At 36.6% G+C, this 26,056-nt stretch overlaps 1 protein-coding gene and 1 long non-coding RNA gene across 6 annotated transcripts in view; both read left to right on the forward strand.

Annotated features, from left to right (window-relative positions):
* Window positions 1–3,976: 3,976 nt before the first annotated feature.
* LOC113441974 (uncharacterized) lies at window positions 3,977–17,068 on the forward strand. Its single transcript, XR_003374924.2, has 5 exons — window positions 3,977–4,810; window positions 7,358–7,424; window positions 7,767–7,834; window positions 11,215–11,262; window positions 16,697–17,068. It is a non-coding gene; the product is annotated as an uncharacterized LOC113441974 (long non-coding RNA).
* A 1,846-nt stretch (window positions 17,069–18,914) lies between these two features.
* CHD2 (chromodomain helicase DNA binding protein 2) overlaps window positions 18,915–26,056 on the forward strand; it is a 75,266-nt gene continuing 68,124 nt past the window's right edge. For all 5 annotated transcript variants that reach the window (XM_026709402.2, XM_026709403.2, XM_026709404.2 and 2 more), the window contains exons 1-2: window positions 18,915–19,479; window positions 19,831–19,969. In XM_026709402.2, coding sequence (XP_026565187.2) covers window positions 19,908–19,969 — 62 coding nt within the window. In that variant the 5' untranslated portion in view covers window positions 18,915–19,479; window positions 19,831–19,907. The remainder of the gene's footprint in view (window positions 19,480–19,830; window positions 19,970–26,056) is intronic.

Genomic DNA, 26,056 nt, shown 5'->3' on the forward strand with positions numbered 1-26,056 from the left:
GCTCTTCAACTTGTTAATTGTCCTTACTGTTAAGAAGTTTCTCCTTCATTCCAGGTTGCTTGAGAATGCAAGGAAGAAAAATGCTTCCCTCTTCCATTACCAAGAAACTATGAATGGGAAACCAGAACAGCCAAATTAAATTCTGTTTTCTAAACTACTGGTCTCTTGTCACAGTTACTAAAATTGTACTGGCGTTTTAAGGCATTTAAATAAATAGCACAATATTGGAAATATATTTTACAGGGATGTAAAACAAGCTGAAACTGCTTCTTTCTCCTAAAGATGAATGTTGAACTTGATCAAAGTCCAAGACCTCTCAGACTCTGGACTGTGGTGTGGAAAATAGCGTGGGTTAATTTTGAACTAATTTTTATTCAGTTGTTGTACTGTTAAATTCTGTGTTATCGTAGAGCTTGCTGTAATAATGTCTGATGCCAGCCGCTGCAGCTTGCTAACTTAGATTTAGAAATAAATTCAGATCCTTGTGAGTTATATCATACTCTGTGAATAAAAGAAAGTATGGTCAATCACAATGGGCTAAATCTATAGCCAAAGATTAGTGGCAACTACAGTAGGAGAAGCTTCCATGGTTAGTTTCCTCCTAGTCTTCTTTCCTACTGTCCTCCTTGGTCCATAAACTATTACTATCAGGTTAAGATGCTCACATATTTGAATTAACCCAAATTTTTTTTGGCTCCTGCATAGAACCCTGACTAACTACACTGCTATTCTGTAAAAGAACTGTGAAAGAACATGGCACACTACTTTGGGTTTCAAATTTATCATGTGAATGTAGCTTTCGTTTTGGAGAATAGCATGGAAAATATTTACTTGGATATTGATATCTTCACAAATCATTAACTTGTCTTTTGCAAATGATGATGATGATGATGATGGTGGGATAGAGATGTGAATCAAGTGTAGCTGAGCCACAGTGGTTTTTCCAAGAACTTTGTGACCATGGGTTCAGGGTTTAACAGTTTTCTTTAATAGGAAATCTCAGCTTGGAAGTTGACCTTGAACTTCTAATGAACGTATTCAGTCTTTTGTAACCCATGATATTGTTGGCAACGTGTTCTTTTTCTTGCTTCCCACTTTTAAATGGGTTAGTTGATTCCATACAAGAATTCTTGGTGCTCCTGCAGAGAGTAGAAGTGCAGCTTCCTTTCTTACTAGAAAGGAAAATGAGGCCTTCTAGAACCTCCTGCTAACATCCAAAGATGGTAAACAAAATAGTTTGTAATAACCATCTTCATTAATTAACAGAGGTCTATTTTGCTGGGACATATAACCTTCTCCGTTGATGGATTCAGACCAAATGTTTGTCCCCTTAGGGACAAATTCCCTTTGCTCTCTCTCTGTCCCCTCATAATTTTTAGGCAACCTTCTAAGGTATTTTTTTTTAATTATTGGCCTTTTAACTTGATTTGAAATTGTAGTCTAGTTCTGCCCAGTCATTGTGCACATTGTAAATAGCTTTAAGTATGCTTTCATGGGATTGAAAAGTATCCTATTGTGTATTTAAATTGTTCTTTTTCACTTTGTAGACCTTATAATATACCTGAAAGCAAAGACATAAGAAAAGATGGCATTGAAGTTAATGGATTACAGTACAATTTTTGTATTGTATGAACACAGTTTGTGTGATGAAGTGTTTTATGAGTTCTGTCACAGGACGGTAAAGAATTGCTAGTTTTCAGTAGATGCTAAATGCTGCACACTTCCACATTGATCTACATTTGTTTAAATGTGGTAAAGAATCTCAACCATTTGTGAAGTGAGGGTCAGGTGTGAATCATCAGTGAGAGTCTTCTGACAGGTCTTATGATAGGGAGGTTACTGATACTGACATCCCCTAAATTCCTAGATGTTATCTAGTCTGGTAACCAACCCACAAGCTCAGAGAATGAACATTCACCTTCATCCTACACCCCAGCTACAGATGTCTGACAATATGTTTTTTCCCCAAGTTGAAGATGAGATCTTCTAAGCAACTTTGCAGTCAAAGCACCATAGCAGAATTTGGGCTGTCTTAACTCTTCAGGATTTCTCACTTCCCTTTAGGCCAAGGTGCAAGAGAGCAAATGAAATGCTTTTGGTAACACTTAGCTTCTGACAAGCAAGGTGGCTGGCTGGGTTTCTCTTTTCTCACCTTCTGTCTCTGTGGCTATGGTCCAAGTAGGTCTGTTTTGCACAGCAGAGAAAAAGAAGTCACCCTGAAGCATGACGAGTGCGGAAGAATTACTTTGATTGTGGAACTGGTGTTCTCTCAAGCCTAGTTGTCCTTTTCAAACACACACAGAACACACATTTATTTATACGATATCAGATGAAGTGATGAATAGCTTCTGCTTTTTAGAATCATCAAGGAAAAACGGAACCAGAAGTCAAGAAATACAATATAGACAGATCTTCTTCTTCCCAGCATATTCCTGCAGGTGCAGGGTCTGCTTTTTAGATCATTGTGTGCCACTTTGCACAGTCAGTTGCATCTCCAGGGTGCAGGCTCATGGCCTGCATATCTTCGTTGATGGTGTTTTGCCATCTGTTTTGAACATCCATGAGGTTGCCGGCCATTGACTTCTAGTTGATAGGGAGTCTTGGCCATGGTGGAAGATGCTGCTCTCTGGATATGTCCATACCAGCGGAGTTGAACTCCTCTCATCTTTTCTATAATTAGTGCCACATACAATACAATACAATACATACAATGCCAAATACAATATAGATAGAAATAAAGGCCTTAGAAAAGATATTTTGATGCTGTGATGAATCAATAAATATCTGAGAAGTTCAAATACTGGTTTTCCTTGTGACACTCTAAGGAAGCAAATTTTGGAATCTGAAGCAGCATAGAAAGGATACTTTTGAATCTCCAGAGTTGATAAAGATTCCTGAGAACACCATGGACAGTCAAGGAAAGAAATAAATGGCTCATTGAATGAATCAAGAGTTCTTATTTAAGACACAAATCATGTTTTGGACAATTTATGCAAAGATCCAACTTTCTTGAGAATTCTATAATGCTGAAAATATAGAAAGTGGATGACCACAAGCAAGATGTGCAGACTCAATTATGATGGTGATGATTGCATTACTGAAAGTTATGAAGGAGCAGGTTGGGGATGGATTTCTTGGAGAAGTCAATTTCTAGTTCATAAGAATCAACACAAAGTTGGTGGCATATAAGTAATCAATGGGAAAAAGAGAATGACCAGCATCAAGGTACATGGACTCAATTACAGTGGCTTTGGAGACATGATTGGAAGATATGAAGGACCAGGTTGGGCACAGATCTTCCTGGAGTTGTATCTCCACAATTGCTCAGTCAGGGATGACTTGATGGTATATAACCATTCAGCCAACCAACGCAAAGACCTAGCTCCCTTGAGAAGTCGATAATATTTGGAAAATTAGAAGAGGATAACCAAAAAAATCAAGGTGGATGGACTCAAGTGATGGAGGCAACATTGAGAGATCTGAAGGACCAGGTTGGGCACAGATCTTCCTAGAGTTCTATTTCTCCAGTTGCTCAGTCAGGAATGACTTGATGGTAAGTAAACAACTATTCAGCCAACCAATGCAAAGACCTAGCTCCCTCGAGAAGTCCATTATACTTGGAAAATTGGAAGAGGAGAGAAGGATGACCAGAGAAACAAGATGGACTCAAGTGATGGAGACAACATTGGAAGACCTCTGAAGGAGGACCAGGTTGGGGACAGGTGTTGCTGGAGAAGGTCGATCTCAAGTCAACGGAGACTTGGTGACCCACAATCCATCAAATATTTGGTTTAAATGCGTAAATACACAACCACCATAGAGAGGAGCATCCACAAACGAGTTTATAGGACGCCCCTAGGCGGAATCTTCGTGGGAGGGCTTTAAGCTCCTCCACCAATCAGTGACACCAGATTGTCCTCCCCCCCCCACTATTCTGAGGGAGGGCTCCACTTCGAAGAGGCATGTCGTCATCTGAGGGGCGGGGCAACAGCTGCGGGGAAGAGAGCGCGAGAACAGTTGCCCGCGGACCAATGGGAGCCCGCTACGCCTTCACGGCAGCCAGCTCAATGCAGTTGGTTTAAAAAAAAAGGGGGGGGAGGGGGGAGTGGAAACGCCGCTGGTGCACAAAATGCATGGGCGGAGGGAGGCAGGCAGGGAGTGGAGTGGGGGAACGCAGCGAGAAGGGGGAAACGAGAGAGAGAGAGGCGAGCCAATAGCGAGCCGTAGCCTGGGGACAGGCGTAGCGCGAGCTCGAGCCAGGAAAGGCGGCCAATGGGTTTCTGGAGGAAGGCGAGCCAATAGGGAGGTGGCCTGGGCGCAGGCGCGGTGGTGGGGAAGCCGAGGCGCGCGCCGGCCCCGCCCCCCCTCTCCCTCCCTGCCGCAGTAGTGGCTGAGGGAGCGAGGGCGGCCATTTTGGGAGTCTGGGCAGGGGCGCGGGGTGGGGGAGGGGAGCTTCGCGGAGAGACGGCAAAGACAGGCAGAGGCTTCCCTCACGCACTCGCTCGCACACGGCGCAAGATGGCCGGGCGGACGGCTGCTTCGCGAGCGGCTGCGGCTTCCCCCACCCCCTGTTCTCGGGGGTGCCTCTCCCGCAACCTTCCCGGGCCGAAAGCGGCCTCAGGGTCGAGGGTCTCCGCCGGCCCGGGGTCCCTGAGCTGGGGTGGTAGTGGAGAGGGTATCCTGTCCCCGTTGAGGCGGACCCGAGAGCAAGCCTCTGCGGCAAGGCAGCCTCGACTCTCCCGCCGCCCGTCCGTCCGCCCTCCGGGATGCCTCCGCTCGACTCGCCTGGCTTCCCTCGCCCCTCAGAACGGTGAGTATTGCCTCAGCTGCCGCCCTGCCATGTCCTTCTCCTCCGTCTCTGCCGCCGCCCTCCGCCATTGTCTCTTTGTCCTTGAGAAGGAAAACAAGATGTCCTTGGAGCCGCCTGAGAGATGGCGGGCGGATGGGGGGCGAGAAAGTCGGCACGAACCCGTCTTCTCTGCCGGAGTCCCGCCGGGGTGTATATGTGAGGAAAAAAGATCCCGACCCGAGCTCCTCGAAAGCGAAAGAGAGAGGGGGGTCCCCCAAAGTAGACTCGGGTCGCCGAGGCTTCCCCGACGTTAGGAATAGGTGACTTCCAAGATGGGCGTCGAAGGGGGGGAAAAGAAAGCCGCCTTTTCTTCCTCGGATTGGAGTTTTTCTGGTAGAAAGCCGGTGAGCCCCCTTCTCCCCTAGTTTCGGGGTGTCCCCCCCCAAATTTAGCGTGTTCGTGATGATGGGGCGGGGGGGGGGAGAGAAGGACTTAGAAGAAAAGAGGGATCGATCCCGGCGACGAGGTGGGATTCCTTATTGGTTTTTATGGGTTTTTTTCCTCTGGATGTGGAAAGTCCACATTTGTGGGTGTGGATGCTCCTAAAATGAATTGGGGGAAGGATTTATAAGGAATGAAAAACGTAATGTGGAATTCAAGGTGGTGATGGGGGCTTTTTCTTCCCTTATTTTTTGTATGGTAAAGAAACACCCTTCAAAAAAAAATAGAGAACCCCCCCACCCCCCAGTTTTGAATTGAGGGTTCCAGGTAAGATTCCTGGTTAGGCGCAAAGCCGTATCCAAGGAGGTTGATGTCAAACCAGAGCCGCCATTGAACTGCAGTTTTCCTCCTTTCTTCCCTCCTCCCTTACCCAGCAGAAATCTAGGGTTTATATCCCTACCCCACCCCCAAATATCAGGGGGGGTCCTTGCAATTCTTCCCCATAGAGATTTGCAAGGTCTGCATGCTGGATTTCTGTAATTTTTTTTTCTTGGAATAAATGACTGAAGGGCAGGTATATGAAGGGTAATTTGCTATGGAGCTACAGGGAGGGGGGGGTCTGCAGCAAATTGGGACAACACCCTCTTAAAATATTTGGAGCAGGGAAATGAAAGGTATATACTGTGATTCCACGTACAGGATGTCTACGACAAAAAGTCTCGAGTTCTTAAAGAGTCGTCCTCCATTATGATTGAAAGAGGAAAGGAGCCCTGTTTAATTTTTTCTTCTTCTTCATGTAAGAACAAAAGACGCCATGGCTGCCTCTTTCTCTCCAAACAAATTTGTTTTTCTGTATTTGGGTGTTGGCATTTAACTCTTTCTCAACTAGGTATGTGGAAACAATTTGCAAACAAGATATTTTTTTTTTGTCAGTGATAACAAAATCGAAAAAAACATTTTTTAGCCAAAATGAAAGATTCTAATGAAAGTTCAAGATGAAATGTATGAGGTTTTTAAAATACATGCATCTTTTAAAACTATGCCAGTTATCTAATTGAGTAAGCTAAAACAAGCAATAGATAATGAAATATACATGAAAACAGTTTTAAAAGTTGGAGAATGTGTTTTTGTGATGTGTCAAATTTGAAGTTTGAATTTTCTAGCAATTTTATGCAAATTTAATCTTTAAACCTCTTCATTGAGTGAAAGTAAAACCTTAAAATGTTTTCTTACTTTTTCATTGGTTTCAGTAATAATGTTTGGAACTTAACTGTTAAAATGAACATTTGGATGACAGGCTGTCCATTTTTAAAATGGTTGTGTTAAATTTGTCTTAGTGTCTATATTTTCCTTCTGGATCAATACGTAATATTTCTTAGGCTGTGTAATGTTTACCGGATAAGAAAGTTCTGGCATGTAGCGACCATTTGTTATATTTTTATAATATTAGCAAGTATTTTACAATCCTTTGGAGATGTGGCTTTAACTGATTAATCAAACAAAAGCTGCTGTGAAGTATGTATTTAAACATTCTATATAGAATAAGTAGTTCTGAGATTTCACTGAAACTTTAAAGTTATTATGGATTTGAAAGATGTATGATTGAAAAATTGCAATTAAGCCAACTGTTAAAAATTGCCAGGTTTTTTTGTTTTTTTACAGAAAATGAGATTAAAGTGGGGGTAAAATTTGGATACTTCTGTGGATTATAAAAAAAACTTCACTCTCAAAACAGCTTTATAAAATTATCTCAGATGAAATCTCAGTTAATACAATGTAACTCCATCGCTTCAAACAGTAGAAGTATTTTAAATGTGTATAACCTTGAGAATAAGAGAAATCTAAACATGTTTGACTTTTCTCATAGTTGGAGTTGCATGAGTATTGGTTTTGAGATGGACTTTGTTATGGCACTTTTGTTGTGTCTTTCTTTTAAGAGAGGGTAAAAAAAGATTGCATTAAGTAGAAAACTTGTACATAAATACTTTTTCATAGTCTGGGAAATTTTAAAAAATAGTGCTTAACTTTATAGATAGCACTGACATAATTTTAAGTATTTTACTTAATAGATATCTACAAATATTAAGAGAAAACATTTTTGATTAATCCAAATATATTTTTCTTTAGGTGTTCCATGAATATTTGCCAGCTCAATAACTGATGGCTTATAAGAGTTGCCCAGAATTTTTTATAGGTAAGAATTAACTCATTTTGTTTCTCAGCTTGGAAGAAATATGTCCCTTATATATAAAACATTTACCCTAAAAAGAACAAAAATAAAACTTCAGTATGATAATGATGAAAATATTTGATTAATGTTGAAAAAATTGGTAATTCCGTAATACTCGCACCAAAAGGATGAGCAACTTACATCCAAAATGTGCATTATAAATACGTAGATATATATATGTACATGCACACACATGTGTTTGAGGACTTTTCTGTAGTTTTTCCGCTTTAAATCTTTTTATGTCTATGTTGAATGCCATTTTTGACACAAATATATGCATATATATATATATTTTCTTATTTAAAGATGTCCTTGACGTCTAATAACTAGGAGGATCCGGATAGAGCTAAAGGAGAACATGTTAGCAGTTTCAGGTATTTTTAAATTTATTCTTATTTGAATAATGCAGATCTTTTACATCTTGGTTTCTTTCTAGCCTTTATGTCTTTAACAGAATCTTTGCTTGGAATTTGGAATACCTTTGTAAAGCTTAAAAATTAAAGTTTTCAATATTACTACAAACTCATTATAATTGTTAAATATTATAACACTATTTCTAGCACCAGAGATGATATTAACAATATTTGGAAATGATTACTTTGCTGTCAAAACAAAAGCTCATTGAGTAGCTCATGTTAAATTTTAAGTTATCTTTAATGTTCATAAGCACGTTGAAATTTTAACTAAACTTCATTTATGCTCCTAAACATTGTCATACTTCCTATTATCCAATTGCTAGTTTCTACAATCCCACCTTTGTATTGCATCAGTTTATTTATTAAATTTAACATTAAAACCTGATGAAGTAAATTTTGTTCAAATAGTCATTTACGTAATACAAAATTTATCCTATAATACATCTAGAGATACATTTTCCTTTGCATAATCCAGGTTTGAACTGTAATTGAATGTTGATACAAGGTATTGTTAAGTATGAACACAGAAAAGAGATTATATAATTCATTCACAGAGTTTTCGCTCTCAGCTTGGTTAACATTTGAAAAATTAAAAAAATAGAGGTTCTTAAAACAAGATGCATGTTTTAATCAGAGATTGATCAAACTTCTATAACTAGTTTAGTTTTTTTTTCTATTTTTACTAAAAACCCAGTACTTTTAAGTTGTTTAAACTGAGAGTACATTTATTAATTTAAGACATTACCTTCAAATGTTGAATCTGACTATCATATTTGCCATATGAGCTACCTGGAAAAGTAATAGTGAAGTAGAAATATAATAAATTATTAAATACAAAATACTGATAAAAATAATGTAATCCTTTATTTTACTAGTAAATAATTAGCCCAAGGAATTAGCCCAAATTAAATTGCATTTCCATTTACATGGTTTTAAGAGTGAACAGAAAACTGGCAAAATATCATCCCTTGTGTCATTTTTAGGACAAATCTTTTAGACCTAGAATAAATGTTGAGAATAGGTAATTCATATGTTTTTACTCCTTTCAGAGTCCTAGAACATGCCCATTGCACATCACCATTCAGGCTAGAACGAAAGAACATTTAAGTTTAAATTTTTCTGCTTCTGCACCAGATATGTTGAAATATTAAGTTTCATCATTTTAATTGATGATGACTTCGGCATATTTTCTTTATTTTTGTCAAAATTCAATAGTAAAACACCTTGTATTTTTTGGTAAATTATAATTTCTATACAACTATAATGAATGTTGTTAAAAGGATACTTCAGGGTCAAGAATAGAAGCTATGTTACTGCATTGATTTAGTTGTTTAGACTGGAGTCTAGATTCAAGGAAATTGGAAAATCTTAGATTTCGCCTATATCGCTTTAGAATTGCGAATCATTATATGATTCTGGGTTAATTCCCTCGGCAAGTATTGTGGCATAAAAAAACATCTAACACTTAAGCATGTTTTCTGTGCTATAATTAAGGATAAGTATCAGTATATGAAATGTTGATGTTTATAGCATCCACTAATTGATAGCATAACAAATTCTGTTTATTGGGAAGGTTATGAATGTGTCAATGCTAAAAAATGAACAGAGTATGAAAATCTGGAATCTGTATTTTTGAAAAACCACGTACCTGTACATTTCTTCTGAAATGTATTATAGTCCACTACATGTTGAGGTCAGACTAATAAAATATTTCAATCTCTAAAGTTAAAATGATGAAATGTAAAGACAACCATCACCACTGTCTCCCAAAACAGGAAACTTTTAGTATATCTGTTAAATTTGCAGTTATACAAAAATGTATCCCAAAATGTTTGGTAGGACTTGCTTCAGAGAAAATATGCCTTGGAAAATGATATTGACTTGTAAGGAAAATCCATCTGTTAATTAATCCAGCATTGACTTTGCTACACTTATGCAAATTAGAATTGTTTCCAAATTGGAAACTTACATATTCTGTAAGAATTCCTAACAATGTTGAGATGTAAATGTGAAGAAATAGAGGTACCTCATTAGAGTATTGCCAGAACATGTCTAGTAATATCTCTCCCCCACCTCCACCTCCAATTATTGAATGAAATCAAATGAAGAAAATTAGGTAAATACTCAAGTAGCTGAGAAATTCAAAAGTTTCAAAATTGTAGATAGAATATTTCATCTTGGAGACTTCTGAAGCTGATACGTTTGCAAATAGTTCATAGAATTATTAGTTACTATGGCACTTTAAGGATTCTCGTAGTTTTTGTCCAATACATATGGCAGTTCCAAGATTCTTCTTGGAATTTAACAATCTTGCTAAGTTCTAAATCTAAATAACAACAGTGATACAGGTTTATTAAATTCATTTTGGATTTTGAAAGATGTCAAATAGTGTTGTATAACTTACAGACTTTGATTAGCTTCCTTGATTTTTTTTCCCTTAAAGAGTATGAGGATATTTAATGTATCAGTGCATGCTATACTATTTATTTCTTTTTGCATATGTTTGTGTTTGTGGTTTTAAATTTTTTTAAATATTAAATTTACAGAATTGGTATAGTGTTGTGATTAAGGTGTTGGACTAGAAATCAGAGATTCTAGCATCCTTGGTCACAAAGCTCATTGGGTGGTTTTGGGCCAATCTCATTCTCAGCCCAACCTACTTCAGAGAGTTGCTGTTGTGGAAACAAATAGGAGTGAATGCTTAAATACTCTCCCTTGCCATATACAAAAGTTGGGATATGCACCTAATAAACTTGATTATCTAAATGTGCATTTAAAATATTTAAACGTTGATTGGTTGTATTTAAAGTCTAGCTGCAATATTAACACTTGCTCTGAAAGACATCTCTATGAAAAAATAGTCCCAATATTTCCACAGCACATGACATTCATAATCTATTCATGTTTGTACTTTGCTATTGTCCAAAGAGCAATTGGATGACACATAAAGATAGTGGGACTTGTCCTAGGGCTGCCCTATGAGTCATCTTTATTGTACTTTTGATTAATTTCTAGAGGTAGGTGGGATTGATGTGTGATAATTTTTTTTCCTGCTGCTAGATAGTGAGATAGGAGAAGGGTAACATAAGGAAGCCCTAAAATGTAATACTCACAGACTTTCACAAAAAAAGCCTATCGTACCATGGATTCATAGTGCATAAAGTAGTCTCTGCTTGAGAAAACAAGCAGCATTTTTATGTTTTAGTCTTGAAAATAGTCTTAGTGTACTAAGAACACTCAGTGAAATCACATTTTTTCTGAATAAATATAGATAGGATTTTATTGGTGATATATTAAATTAATTTATTAAACAAAAGATATTTAATCTTTCTCTCCAGGTACATTGAACTGATTCCACAAAATACCTGATTCTGTATGGTGTACTGGTAAGTTGCTGTCTCAGTATATTACTATGAGTGCTTTTGTAACTGTTTTAGCATGTTTTGTGGAAAAGATCTAAAATTACAAATCTATGAATTAAATGAGCCATGTTTCCAGGATAATTTTAATAAAATCAATCCGTAATATTCTTGGAGAAAATTACTTTGCTATCATTAGGAAAATTGTATGTCTGAACACTTTTTCAGATAGTATAATAAAAATATACCCCTCTGAATCTACTATATTGGTATGAAGGGGTCTGCTTACCCTTCTTATCAATACATTTCTTTTTTATTGATTGCCATTTTTTTCATATATATATATATATATATAGAGAGAGAGAGCCAATTTTTAGTTTAAAGTAGTTTACTCCAAGAAAAGCATTACCTGCTCCTGTTACTTGTACAATCATTTTAACAGGTTAATTTTGAAACTAGATATCTAACTTAAAGTCTATCATTTGTTTAAAATTGTAGAAAGATTTGTTCTAGCATCTCCTGGGTTATCTATAATTATCCTATTGCATGGGCTGAAAATAAATTTTAACATTCATTGAGATACATAGAATCTAAAGCTTCTTTTCAGAATATGGCATATCTGTGATCATATAAAAGTTCTATAATACTATCACTGTAATAACACGGACATGTTTTAAAAATATACTAGCTGGTTTTCTAAAATCTATTCAGTGTTAGAAACAAGACCATATTATTTAATGCAAGGTTTAAAAACATTGTGCTATATTTTCCTTTGGTCAACAGAATCTGTTGTTCAAAAATTGTGCTAAAGTTTTAGGGTATATATTTAATGTGCTATGAGATAGAATTATCATTGATGTATATTTGGATTCTAGGAAAATTCTTTATAAATCAGATCATCTCATTGAAGGATAGCATTTGAGAGCAGTAGCTACTTCAGTTTGTTCTGTTAATAAACATTTTTCTGGAGTGATTAACTGTTCAGAAAGCCAAGTTGGGTAATTCCTCCAGAATCCTGCATCTGAATGAGTATGTTGTGGTGTGATGAAATCATACTCCATGTAAGCAGTTCTCAACCCTTAACAAAATCTCAAGAAGGGTAATGTTCAGTCATTCTGTTGATATATTTATTATTTATGGTAAATTTGAAGACTTAACAGTTTAAGTGATTTACCCCTACTCTTACTTGGAATTTTTCTGCACCTCACAGCAATTGAGAACTACAGTTCTATATATTGCATTGTTCAGATCAGCCTTACTCCACCCATTTGCCATTGGTTGGCTGGCAGTTTAAATACAGTGGTGACTTTGCCTTCAATAATATGAAGAGCACTAACTAGAAAACAATACTTTAGACAAACCAACTCAGTTGATTTATCAGAGTTTTTGTACAGAAAGTTGAGCTTTATTTGCTTAACAACAGGATACTACTATTGAAAAAGTTTAAGACATAGAGGAATACCTAGTCCTAATATTACTAGACTGCAATTTTAGCAGCTTTCACATTGGGCTTTGCTATTTGGCTTGATGGAAATTCTATTTGAACAACACCTTGAAAGCCACAGTATCCCAAACGCTTTATTTCATTACAATAAACATGTTATTTGAAAGTACCATTGAACTTAGGATAAACTCAGACCTGGAATTATAAATGTAAACTATAATTTATAATATCAGCACATCTCCCTTGATTAATTTTGTTGGAGAATCTAGTTCAAGATGATCCGAAGCATGTAATAATTAGATATATGACTTTTATACATTAACATAACATGCTACAAACAAAACAAGAACTAGAAATGTTTGAAAATGTAACAATTTGACTGTATGATCAATTTATGGGACAACACATTAAACAGGACAAGAGAAAACTAGTGACGAAAAATAGGAGGATTTTATATGCACCTTTAACTAAAAGGTGTTTGTTTTCTAAATATCTCTTTCTGTTTAACTGAAATGTTTAAACAATAATTTACCAAGATAATGATAGTTTCATGTTACATGTTCCCTTTGCATTCTAATTAATTTAAATGTTGAGATTCTATCATAAATGCTTTTTATTTGTTGTTCCAGAGTTCTATAAGCAATATTTTACAAACAAACGTTAATATCAATTAAGTCCCACATGGCAGTAGTCTTACTTTTTGGCATGCAGTCCCCAAAACATATTTACCATGAATTTTTAGTCATATTTTAGCTATGGTAAAAAACCAGCAATCATAGAGCACTGGGCCAGATCTTAGGTAGTTTATGTGAGTGAAGTGTATCTGTTAAAATATGTGTCCTCTTTTCCTTTGTAAGCAGTTCATTGAAGGGATTCTTATAAAAAAAGTGAAGGTTAAGATAAGAAACGTTGGTTCCTACCAAAAATTTCATATGATTTGTGTGCATATACAGTAGTGACAATATAATAAAACTAAATAAATAGTAAGACCATGTCTTTCATCCAACAGAACTGTTAAATGGGAATAGATAGTCCTTTAAAACACAAATCAATGTTTATTTTCTTCTCATTTGTTCCATATTTGTTCCTCTTTTTGACTTTAACTAAACAACCCCTGCCCCCATTGGGTTATCATTCCAGATATATTTCTTTACCACATTTCTCAATTCCTTCAAAAATGGCAGAATTCTTAATGTTTCAGAAAAGTTCTTAAAAATTCAGGGAGATATTCCGAGCTGTATCTGCCTTGAAAGTAGCCCATATTGTACTGTATAGCACACACAATAAAAAACAGGAGTTGATCAAAGGAAATATTTCATAAGGTTTTGTATTATGTAATAACATATTTTATCATAATTTTATGTAATATTTTATAAAATTTCTCAAATTTCAATTCTGTGGAATCCATGGGTTCCAGGTTTTGGACTCAATCTGTAAGTTAGCCCATTTGAGGTACTTTGGTTCCAAAATAGTTGCTCCACTTTTTCCCAGTCAAAGGATACAGTCACAAGAGTTTCAGTAATATAGAATCTCTTTGGGAAAACCTTGTTTGCTTGCTGCCTGTTTCTCAGTCTGTTACCTACTGAAGAACATCCTATGGCACCCATAGTTCTTCAGCAGCTACTGGCAAAACCTAAATGAATGTTTATCTCAGTACTTTGCAAAAGTAGCAATAGTTAAAAGTTGAGCTTTAGTTTGTTTTCTAAAAATACTTCTTTGGGCTAATTGAAATTCTGAAATTCTTAAAATTGTCAGATTTTCTAAGCAGCAAATAATTGGGATTTAGATGATCTCATTTTTAGGAAATTGTATATTAAATACAGCTTAGAATACTTGGTCCCCTCCATTTAAATGATTAATTTTGAATCTTTTACTCATAATATCACCCATCGTACTATTGTTCATTTATTGAACAAAAGCTTTAAATATTGACACAGTCCTATATTAACATGTGGAATTAACTCAGTATTGCATTATCACCATACCTAGGGAATTACAAAATTTAAGCATTAAGAATATAATTTATGAAAGAATATTTTACACAATCAAAAACTTGGGAGTTCAATGGAAATGAATATGTATGACGTGTTCTGATGTGTTTATTCTGTTGTTACTTGTTACACAATCTGTTGAACCATTGAGGTTTCTAAAGTAAAAACATATACATTGGTTTTGTAGAAAATGATCACTTTTGACATTTCCTTTTGGATTAATACAACTGAGTTATGGGAAAATGCTAGTTAAATTCACCTTAAAAATGGAAAATAGCAACTATTCAAAATTTTGTAGTTATTTCTCTCTGAGATTTCCAGTTTGTTAATGTATCTCTGATACATTTGAAAGTCCAGTTTGTTAACGTATCTCTTGCTTATGGTGTTTTCATAGAAGTAGAATGGATGCAATGTCATTTGTGGCCCTTCAATTGGATTGTACCCAAATATAGAATATAAGTAATATATTTCTGTTGATAGTTATATTTAAAACAGCTTAACTTGGATGTTTTTGTGGTTGGACTCTATTAAATCATTGGCATGTGCTATATAGTTTTTGGAATAATAACAGAAGCTATGAAGTTTTCTCAACTTTACTTTTTAGATAGGGATTTTTCTTCTTCCCCTTTGATCTGCTTTTGTTGCCATCACACATTTTGCTGAATTTCTCCTCACTGCAAAAATGGTTTTGACTTGGATGAATTTAAATTTAACATATCTATGTTGTCAATATTTCTTTTTATTTGAAGCCATTAAACATAATTTACACATTAGCATGGGATGAGGGGAAAAATTAAGGTAGATGCAAGGAACCCAAGATGCCTTTAAGATACTTGGTTGCAGCAAAATGGTGGCTTGAGTTCATGCTATGCTGCTGCATTTACAGTACAATGAAATAGTGGGTAGTGGTAAGAAAATGGGAGGTTCTTGATATAACCAATCAAGGGATGACATGTTCTTGAACCAATCACTATGGTTTCTCCATCCCTAGCTTCCCATTTTTTATTTGATAGCTACATTTGGAATCCATCATGAATAAATCTTTCCCCAACTTTTCCAGGCATTAAAAGTATCAGTTTTATCCCTCATAGTTTTTAGGGATCAATATGTTTTGCTGGTGCTATGCGAGAAAGAAATTTCTTCATTTCTGAAGCTTTTTTGGAAACACAATTTGAAGAAAATGTTGACTTTGACATTGATTTTGGCAGGTCTGCTGAAATTCTCCAGTAATTGCTAGGTATTCCACAGAAAATCTCCTCCCTTCAAATAAGCATATTTGATGCTGCTTCATCTGTTGGATCCTGCCCCTAGAGTAAAATCAGATGGGGATAATTAAGTTCTGGTTAAGAAGGGACAAGAAAATAATGAGGCTACAATGTCATTTTGATTAAACAAGCCAAGGTACTTGTCCACATAAAATTGAACCTTGCAATAATGTAACTTTCACATGGCAAGGCATACTTTGGGAGAATAAGATAATTTATTATTAGGAATTTTATAAAAGTCTAAATAATTTTTTCAGTTTTTGCTTACATAAACCAGAATAAAATAATCTTATATTAGAAATAAGCTGAGATAACTTTGTATACAATCAATTCTATTTTCTGATAAAATTACTTGTTTAGTACTTTTCCTTAGGCTTTTCTTTTGGACACCTGTTAAATCTATAGCAGAAGATGTATCTATTGTTTTCTCCAGTAGTGCTACATTGCTGGCAAAAGTAATATATTTTCTAACACTGAAGCCTCCATTTTGCTTTTATGTTGCCCATTAAAATTCCAGAAGTCATGCCTGTTTGCTTTGGAGTTTTTTTAAGCTAGATTCTACTTTCAACAGAAAGCTAAAAAAGGGAAATGCATTGCACGTTAATATTGTTAAAATATTATTCAATATATTATTCTTGATATTGATTTAGCTTTTTACAATGTGTTGAAAATGTTTATGCTCAGATATGTTGATTATTTTAAATTTAAGGATAAAATTACCTGCATTCCAATAGCATTTTCTTTTAATTTTTTTTATAAAGAGTCCAGAGAAAGGAAGAAACTCAAAAGGGAGACAACGATTTCCAAATCAAGATGGCAGTTCCACTGCTGAGAGGTTCAGAAAGTGAACTCTAGTGCATGATTGCTGAGTATGCCCTTCCAAGAAAGGGATTCTTTAACATGGACTACGATTGTCTAACCTACAGAAGATTTGAGCTAATTGTAATCTTATATTCTGTTTTTAATTTATTTTTTTAAATCTGTGTTTCCAGACTCTTGGGATTAGCATTCAGTTGGGGATGAAGGGCTGGAAGGGGCTGATCAAATTTTGCAAACAGGAATGTATAAAAATGTCTCTTCCCTATTTAATTGGCACAAGTGCATTGCTATTTAAATAAAGTGTTTTTTCCATATTTATTCTTGTTTGTCATCTTTTGGGCTGAAACATATGATTTGTTTTTGGTATCAATGGGAACTGTTTGATTATTGAATGAGCTCAATACTTTCATCAACTATTTCAAAACTTTGAACGATTCCTTAGTTTGTCCTTTCAGTAAGATTATAAACTTAAGAGAGTTTTTATGTTCTGTATTATGATTGTTATTACTGTTTGTAAAATGTCAGTTACATGTTCTCCTAATATTGGTTAAATGAAGATGAGCATAATTCACACCTATGAATTGGTGCAATTCTTAGAACAGTACAAATCTAATGATGTGTTTTCTGTGGATCTATGGATGAGCATTGTGGTCTGGACCTTCTAAGGCTCCTTTAATATTCATGTACCTAAAAACTGACACCTGCTGTTCTGAATACTTGTATACTTAAATTTCCTTGTTGTTGTATGTGGGTTTGATCATACATAACAATACTACTTGGTTTACTGTTGATACAATGTCCAAAGCTTTCATGGTGTTGCTACATTGATGCTCCATTAAGAGTTGGATAAAGAACTTAGCCAAAATATTTAATTCAGTTGTCTTATGTTCTCCATAAAAAATAATCTTACCATTTTTAGTACATTTACTAAAATCTTTTAAACTTTCCATTCCAATTGCTGCATACAAGATTCATTTTAGTGACATATTGATGAGAATGTATCTAAAATATAAAATTAATGTTTGATGTTGACTTTATTGATGAGTAATCATGCTTTTGATGTAAATGTGGATAGTTCACCATTTATGCCATCTTTAGATGTGTCTGGTTGCTTCATTGGTGGCTTAATTCTAGACTAATGGAATTTCTTGTATATTTAATTTTGTTTTAAAAACTAGTATTAATAATGGTATTAATTGACCACTTCTCAAATATCTGTAATTAGGCAACTTCGTTAAGTACTTTGTTATCAGATTGTTCACTTAGAGTGATTTGGACCTTTTTTGGACCAGAATAATATGGAGAAATGACAAATGATGGCTACTATAAGTTGTAGAATTTGTGATTCATTTTGATTATCTCTGGCTCTAGATCAAGACCTTTGTCCAGATATTAGGGGTCATGATAAAACCCTAAAACTTCAAGTATGGAAATGGTTAAGACAGAAGGCTTATTTTATCTGTGCTCATGAGTTGCAAGTGATTTTGCTAATATTGATGTTTGGTGCTGTGGTTCCGCTTGTGCGGGAAAATTCAGCTACATCCCAAGATCAGTTTATGGTCTTTATGAAGACCAGTTGACATGGGTTTCTTTAACTATCTTGGTACCAGATAGAACCACTAGGGAGGCGCCATTGAGTTTTGAGGGGCTGATATATAAAACTTTTGCTTCTATTTGGAATTCTCCTAAAACCCAATGGCTTAGAACCAACAGATTGCCATAACCAAGTAGAACCTTGGAAGAGATGACTTCTACTGAAATTACCCATTGGGGTGCTTGCCAACCCATGTATCCTACCAAGGCTAATCCAGGAGCCCCAAGTCCCACTTTCCTTCCTCCAAAATGGCCCTTTGTGCCCCAACTTCCTGTCCAGGGAGGAAGTCGTTTTAATCCAAGGACATAAATGTAAGCCAGCCCTTTTTCCAACAAAAGCAACCAATAATTTCTCTTTTGGCTTAGAAAGGGTGTCTGAACCAGATGGAGTTAAGTTGCCCCCTCCACAGATGGGAGTTGGCTGGAGATAGTAGTGATGGGGAGTAAGCTCCCTTTAGATGGAGGCTCCCTTTTTTTTTTTTTTTGGTGGAAATGAAGGGGTGGGTCTATGGTACATCACCTGAGTTGTGGGGTAAATGTAGAGAGTGTCAATCAAAGGCAGAGCTCAGAGCTGGGAAGAAAGCTCTAGATGGCGGCTGTGCCTTGGAGAGCGCGCTGAGCCTCCTGCCTTTTTTCCCCCTCTCTCCTCCGCCACTTTTGCGCAACTTTGTGTAACTTTTGGGCGTCCTCAAGGGGCTCCTACGGCCCCTGGTCTCTTGTGGAGGCCAGTGCAAGGGGGATCGTGCGTTTTTCGGGCAGAAAAGCAGCTTTGGGGGGACTTTTTTTCCCCCTCTCCCTTCGCCTGGTTAGAAAGAAACAGCCCAGGTCGTTGTTTTTCCCAGCTTGGAAGCCATGGCGTACCTCCATTTTTGTGCGCTCTCCTAATGAGCTTTTTCCTCCGGATCTTCTTTTTTTCTCCTTTTTTTTTAAATATTCCTTTACGGCTTTAATGATTGCCGATGGCAACTAAGCAATTGCGGGATCGTGTGGATTAATTTCGAATGTGTTATTTTTTTAAAAGAAGGCGGATTTTGTTTTTTTTCTTGCCTGCGTTGCGTTTGGAACGCTTCGGAAGCGAATGTTTTCCCACGACTAGAAACCGGGTTGGGGCTGGCGTTGGAGCCTGGCTCAGGTAGGTGGGCGATGATTATCATTTTTAAAGGGGATTTTGCCCCTTTTTCAATACTTAAGGCTTTTTCCCCCTTTCGACCGATTTTCAACGATCCTGGAATGACGCAATAAAATACCGAGAATACTTGCTTCCAGGGTTACTTCGGGAAAGTTTTGTAGGATGCTCCCCAGGGCTGTGTTTCCTTCGCGTTTTTTTTAAAAAAAGATAAATATTTTTATTGTTTTTACCGTGCCGATGTCCCCCTTCTGTATTATTGTTCTAAGAAAGCTTCGCAGCGTCGGGACTTTTTTGTTCTTCCTGTGGAAACCTCAAAGCAAAGTGGGAGCTTACCTTTCTTTCAACTTTTGACAGTAAATACCTGGGCACAGGACTTCAGCCCAAATCCAGCCATCCTTCTACCTTTCCCTTAATATTTTAAGAATTGAAAGATGTTGAGAAATACGGACAAAAGCCAAGGAGAGGAGGGTTCAGTGCACAGCCATGCATCGAGGTATGATCTCTCAACTTTTATTTTTTTTAATTATTCTGAGCAACTGTTAACCTTTTGACAGCTTTGACTTACCATCATTGATATTAGAAATAAATATATTTCAGGGCTTTTGATTCTTTTCTTATGAAATGACCTTGAGACTGCTAAAATGCCACACCCTGTTTTTTTTTTTTTTTTTTGATAATTTCTGAAACTTGTGGTGTGACTGAAAAGGCCCCAAGCTCTGCTTAAAAAGTAAAGCACCTTTACACAGATGGAACCCTGTATATTATGCAGTTTCAGCTGCTAAATTTTGCTTTTTGAGGGGTTTTGTGCTGTGAAAAATGACCTTGTTCCCAATGCTGCATTGCACCATTTTATATACAAGGGATTTTTTTCTTTGAGGAATTTGTGGAGTTTAAACTTCAAGTTGAAGGCCTGACAGAAGCCTGGTGGTATTTGTAAATCAGAAACTACAGAAAGTTTTATGAATGAAAAAATGTTTATTTTAAAATAAAAAAAAGAATACATGTATTTGTTTGATCCTCCTTGCTTGTATATTCAGTTCTGGGCAAGGAACTTTGATACTATTTCAGCATTTTAGGATATTTTGATACTGTGTTTCCAAGCTTTCTCATTGATGGGGTTTGCTTATATTTTACAAAAAGCTATTATCTGAAGATATAATTTCTTGGATCTTAAGTTCTGTGCACGTCTATTTAAATGTGTATTTTGATGCTGAATATATGTATGCTGATATTTATAAGGGAAGCAGAAGGACATTTATGTTTTTTTTGTTTTTGTTTTTATATTATATTGACCATACTTTGATGGAAACTAATAGTTACTTTATGAGGTTTCTAATATTTTTGCAATGTGTTTATTGATCTTTTTTTGGCTTGTTATTTGTATCCCTTTTCAGGTTTTGAATATTTTTATAATTCTAAAATACACATGATACTTCATGAGGGCTGTTTCTCAATGTATTATATACATTACCATTTGAAATAATGCCTTTTGTAAGGAAAGCCTTTGACGTAACAAGCACAATGGAAGAGAGCTCTTAAATTTTAAAATCATATGGATTGACCCATGATTTTTGGATGCTGGAGAAGCTGCTTTGATTCTCAGAAAAAGACAAAAAGGAACTTGGTTTTTTTTTTTATTGCATAATTTTCAAATCTTTGAAATTCAACTCCAAAAGACAGTGGTTAATAGTCAAATTGCTGACATTGTTAAAAAGTTGGTTTTGAAATTAGCATGCCAATATCCACATTAAAAGAACATAATTCATTTTTTTTACAAATTCAAAGAGGAAATTCAACACTGATGAGAACAGCTCTCTATTGCAAACAACAGGAGTGAGTTGAATGAAAAGAGATTAGATTAACCAGCCCTTTTAGCTTTCCTCTTCTATTCTCTTGGGTATATTATTTGCATAGCATCCACACTTCAAGTTTTGCTTTCTTGGTAATAAAGGAGTACTACATCAAGCAAAATGTTAAACACCCAACTGAATTAAAATAAGACACTCATATTAGTAGCAGTTCACATGAACTGTGAAAGCATAACTCAGCCTTGTTTGAAACTTTATATAAAGCTTATTTTCGGAATTGCAACTACTCTTCATACTGTGTAAAATGAACTTTTTTGAGGGGTGTGTGTGTGGAGTTAAAGATGTGTTTGTGCAGAAATTGTTTTAGCAAGACATCTTGGAAGTTCTGTGTACATTGCATTTGAAACTTCCTGTCTGGGGGCAGAACAGCACAGCACCTAATCCATTTGTGACATCATTCTTTTGAGATGGGTGTGAAGTTGGGTGGGAGCCAGATATACTTAAAAGATGGGTGTAACAAATGTAAATTTTAGAAAAAACTTTTCTTTGCCCCTCAATGTCAAAAACCACCATTTTAAGTGCCTCCCACTTGCTTATAAATGCAAACATCCATTCTACAAAGAACTCATTCTTCCTGTGAATAGATCAGGTAATTCTTTATTGAAGTAAAAGTTGCATTAAACTCCCCCCACGTCACAGCTTCAAAGGATAAATTTGGCTAATGGTGTCTGGAATACCCCTTAGTATTCAAATACGATAGCACTGATGGAAAAGTTTTTACATTATAGCTTGCTGAGGTGAGCTTCACATCCATGTTCATCTACAACCTGGTACGTTACAAATGGTCAAAATTAACTCTTTTTCTAACCCTGGAAGATTGTTTTAAATAACTGAGCATGACCAAGCTGTTTCACTTAAGTTTAAATATGGCAGAAAAGTACTTTAGATGTTGCAAGCGAAACATCTGAGATAGTCCATGAAGAATGTTGAGTTTTTAAAAGATGTCATTGCTTTTCTTCTAAAACAGAATTCATGCTCAAGATGGAATGTACCAAGTCCTTTAAAAAAATGATGCAAAGCCCACACTCAAAAGGAGCTGCTTTTAGGATGTTTCATTAAAGTCACACAAACACATTTGTACCATTAATTGATTGCATTCCTACATCACTTTCTAGCACTGCTTTTTCTGAAGGGTTTACAGTGTAAAATGCACAATGGAATCATGGTAACTTTGAAGAGCAGAAAGGCAACCCTAAATTAAAATTTTATTTGTGCGGCCTAAGCAAGGGGCGCACTCCAGTGGGTTGGGCTTGTAAACTTGATGCGTCTTGGTGTGTTAATCAAAGTTCTTTTTAAAATGAAGATGTTCACCTGCTCTGAAAAGCAAGGACAAGAATGCCCATATGTATTGGCATAGAAAAGGGGTTCTGTAAATAAGGAGCTTCTGCTATAAATATATAAACCTCAGAATATTGCAAGTAGTGGCCTTTCCTTATTTCTGTAAAAGTTTGAGCTAGAAATTGTACCCAAGTACCCGGGACTGCATTCTCATTCTCGCCCCAAAACTTATTTTTTTTCAGCTCCCAAGTCTGAATTCAGTGTGGATTCACATTTAGAATGGCCTATGCCACGATAACCAGTGTTGGGTCAGATGCCTTGGACTGAGCCAAGCATAAGATGTTAAAGACTCTTCCCTTCAGGTTATAGCAAGGATAAGGTCTTCTGTTTTCCTCTGCTCCTCCACCCATTGTGGAGTGCCTTGAGACAATGCAGGGTCAAACCCTGGCTGCTAAATGCATACTCCTCTCTCAGTTGAGGTCCTTGGAGTAGTCTTGCAAGCACTCTCACATTCATGCAGCCCTGGCTCCCATTAAGTGCTCTGCTAGTGGCAGCCATTTTATGAAGCAACCCTCGCACAAAGGAGGATTATTTAAAGTAGGAGAGGCGAAGACCAAGGCAGGGAGAGGAGGAGGAGGAGGGTGATGTTTAGAGACTTGAGGATTGCTGACATTCTGCCCGATGCCAGCTGTTTCGGGCAGTGGAGAAGGAGAATGGAGGAGAACGAAAAGAAAAAAAGCATTAGGCATTTTCACTGCAGGGCTGGATTGTCACAAAATGGCTGTTCTTTTGTGCCGCAGAGGCTGACAGACACATACTGCATTGCACTGTGTACTCTGGGTTTTTTTTTTGTTTGAAAAAAAAAAAAAAAAAAAGAAGGGGAAAATCCTTCAGCAGGAAGTTGGTGGAGAGTTCAAAGGCCATCTTGGGTTGGACGCAGGCTGTGGTTGGCTGCCGTCTCACTTGCTCACAGGCAGAGTCCGGAGATGCTGCAGTCCTGCCTTCGGGATGACGTCACCTCCCTTTGCACCTCCCCTGCACATCAGCCTCCCTCCACTTGGCTAGCGGTGCCTTTCTGCTTGCTCAGGCAAGCCTGAGAGAGAACAAGCGAACCTTAGCCGAGCCGCTGCCAGTCCTGGGCTTGGAAGAGGGAAAGAAAGCAGCTGATTAGCAACCCGTGCAAATTTATTTGTGCCTTCTTCTGTTTGGGGGGTGGGGGTGGGCTTTGAAATCTTCCCCCATCCTCATCAGCTGCCAAATGATCAAGAGGCGCTAAATCACAGAAGGATTGTGAAAGAGCATATGTATACTTTGAAGAAGTCGAGAAAGCATATATTTTGCCAGGACTCTGCAAAATCTGGAGGAAGCATGCCAACACGTTTATGGACAGTATTTACGCAATGAAGAAATGGATTAGACGACCTCGGCTTCGGAAATGCCCTTTTTCTCTTGAGGCACAGATCATTTCATGCAGGAATGATTAAAAAGTACAGACAGACTTGAAGTCTAAACTAGTTTAGTCCTTAAAAGCTTCGGCTGCAATTCAGCCATACATTTCTGTGCATGATTTCATCCAGTGTTATCTTGTTCTAACACTTTAATGCGGGTGACATCACTGCTTTGCAACTCAACAAGGTTCACACACACACACACACACCCCTTTGCCCATTTAGGAGGTTTACCAAAAGGAAAAAAAAAAACAGAGGGGAATGTCTCACCTTTTAGTATGTGTTGGGGGAGAGAGGAAGAATGGCAATATTCAATGGGTAAATAAATATTTTAGCCTGGATTTCTGAAGGCTGAATGTACATAAGAGGGAGCATAGATTCCATTCTCTGTCATCTTCAGCACAGTTGTATTGAGAGTTCAAATGAAACACAATTTATAGAGAGATGACATTAAAAAGTAGAATACTTTGCAGACAAGGCAATTGGCAAATTGTGCTTTTTATCTTGGAAGCTCATTGTTTTTATCTCAGATGTGCTTGTCACTTGATACTTTGTTATTTTCTTTAACAGATTTCCTGAAAGAAATATTTAGGGGCTGGTATAGTTTCAAACCTCTTGCTAATTCCGAAGTATTCTGCCAAATTGAATCTCAGTGCTCCTACAGAAATGTGGAGTTTCTGCAAATGCTGGTGCTTTCAAAGCCACACATCTCTTCCTGTGTACATCTTAGCAAGAGTCTGCAGAAAAGATATTTCATTTAGCTAAGAGGAATGAGTTCTGGAATGCTGAAAAACGACTTTTATCTTCTTTGCTCTTGTGGTTTCCCTATTGTTATCTTCATGGCCTTTCAGATGTGATTTATGGATGGTTTATTCGTTCTGCTTGCTTGTTCTGGAAGAGAGCTATCTTGCTAATCATAAGAGCAGGTCAGCCCCTGGATTTAATTTCCTAAAGAGAAAAAAATAGTCCGCTCTAGCTAGCTTATATTATTTGAAGTTCTTTGTAAGCTCTTAAATTTTCAAGCCATGTGTTATTCCACAATCTTGTTATTCTGGTTGAAGTTGAAAGAATTTGTAGTTCAGCTTGCACAGAAAGAACTTAGAAGATGGGGAAATCTCTTCTAAAGTGCAGATCTTTTCCCTTTAACTCAGTTTCATCTGCTTTGCGTCTCTTTGAAATGTTTAATCAAAAATGGATTTTTCTGAAAGAGATACATTTACATTTTTGGACATTGATTTTCAAAACTCTATAAAAAGCATCTATATTGCATAAGGTGGTTAGTGCCTTTCAGCCATTTTGGATTATAATTTTCATATTGCCCTGAAAGGATTTCTGGCTATGCCAAAGCTCTCTTACAAAAAGAATGAAAAGGGAACAAAAACCCTTGTGCATTTCAACATCATCTAGATTTGGTTTCAAGTGGCACTGTTTCTTTTCAACCTTTTAAATGTTACTTTAAATGTTACTTAAATGTATTTCTCTGTGCTTTATTTATTTGTTTTAGTGCTGTTTGAAGAAAAGTCTTCCGGAAACTAGCAACTCACATGAATATCCACAGGGAGAGAAAAAAAAATGGTTGAAACAAAACAAATATAAAATAGATTCAGTGTAGCCCATTCTTTTGAAATTGAAATAATCCCTCTTCTTCTAATATCCCTCCTGTGTTTTGAGAAGTTGAATTGAGGTCCCAAGTCTATCGGATTTCTGGGAGATCTTAGTCATGGGATGGGACATTCTTGGTGTCATTCATCCTCATCACACCTCAAACCCAGGCTACTAAATATATTTTTTTTTTGAAGTTTCAAATCAGGATATAATGCATGAAATTGGGCTTGATATTTAAGTGGTGGTGCAGGATTGGAAGTAAAAGCTTTGATGTGTCTGCATAGCTTTCACTGATTGTACAGTTTGAAATATGTATAATGGCCTTCTGGAAGATAGTTTTACTATTGATTAATGAGTGCGATAGAAAGCAAGGATAGATTA

This window comes from Pseudonaja textilis, chromosome 13 (assembly GCF_049901715.1).
Source record: "Pseudonaja textilis isolate UNSWEBS1 chromosome 13, rPseTex1.2, whole genome shotgun sequence".
In the NCBI taxonomy this organism is placed as follows: domain Eukaryota; kingdom Metazoa; phylum Chordata; class Lepidosauria; order Squamata; family Elapidae; genus Pseudonaja; species Pseudonaja textilis.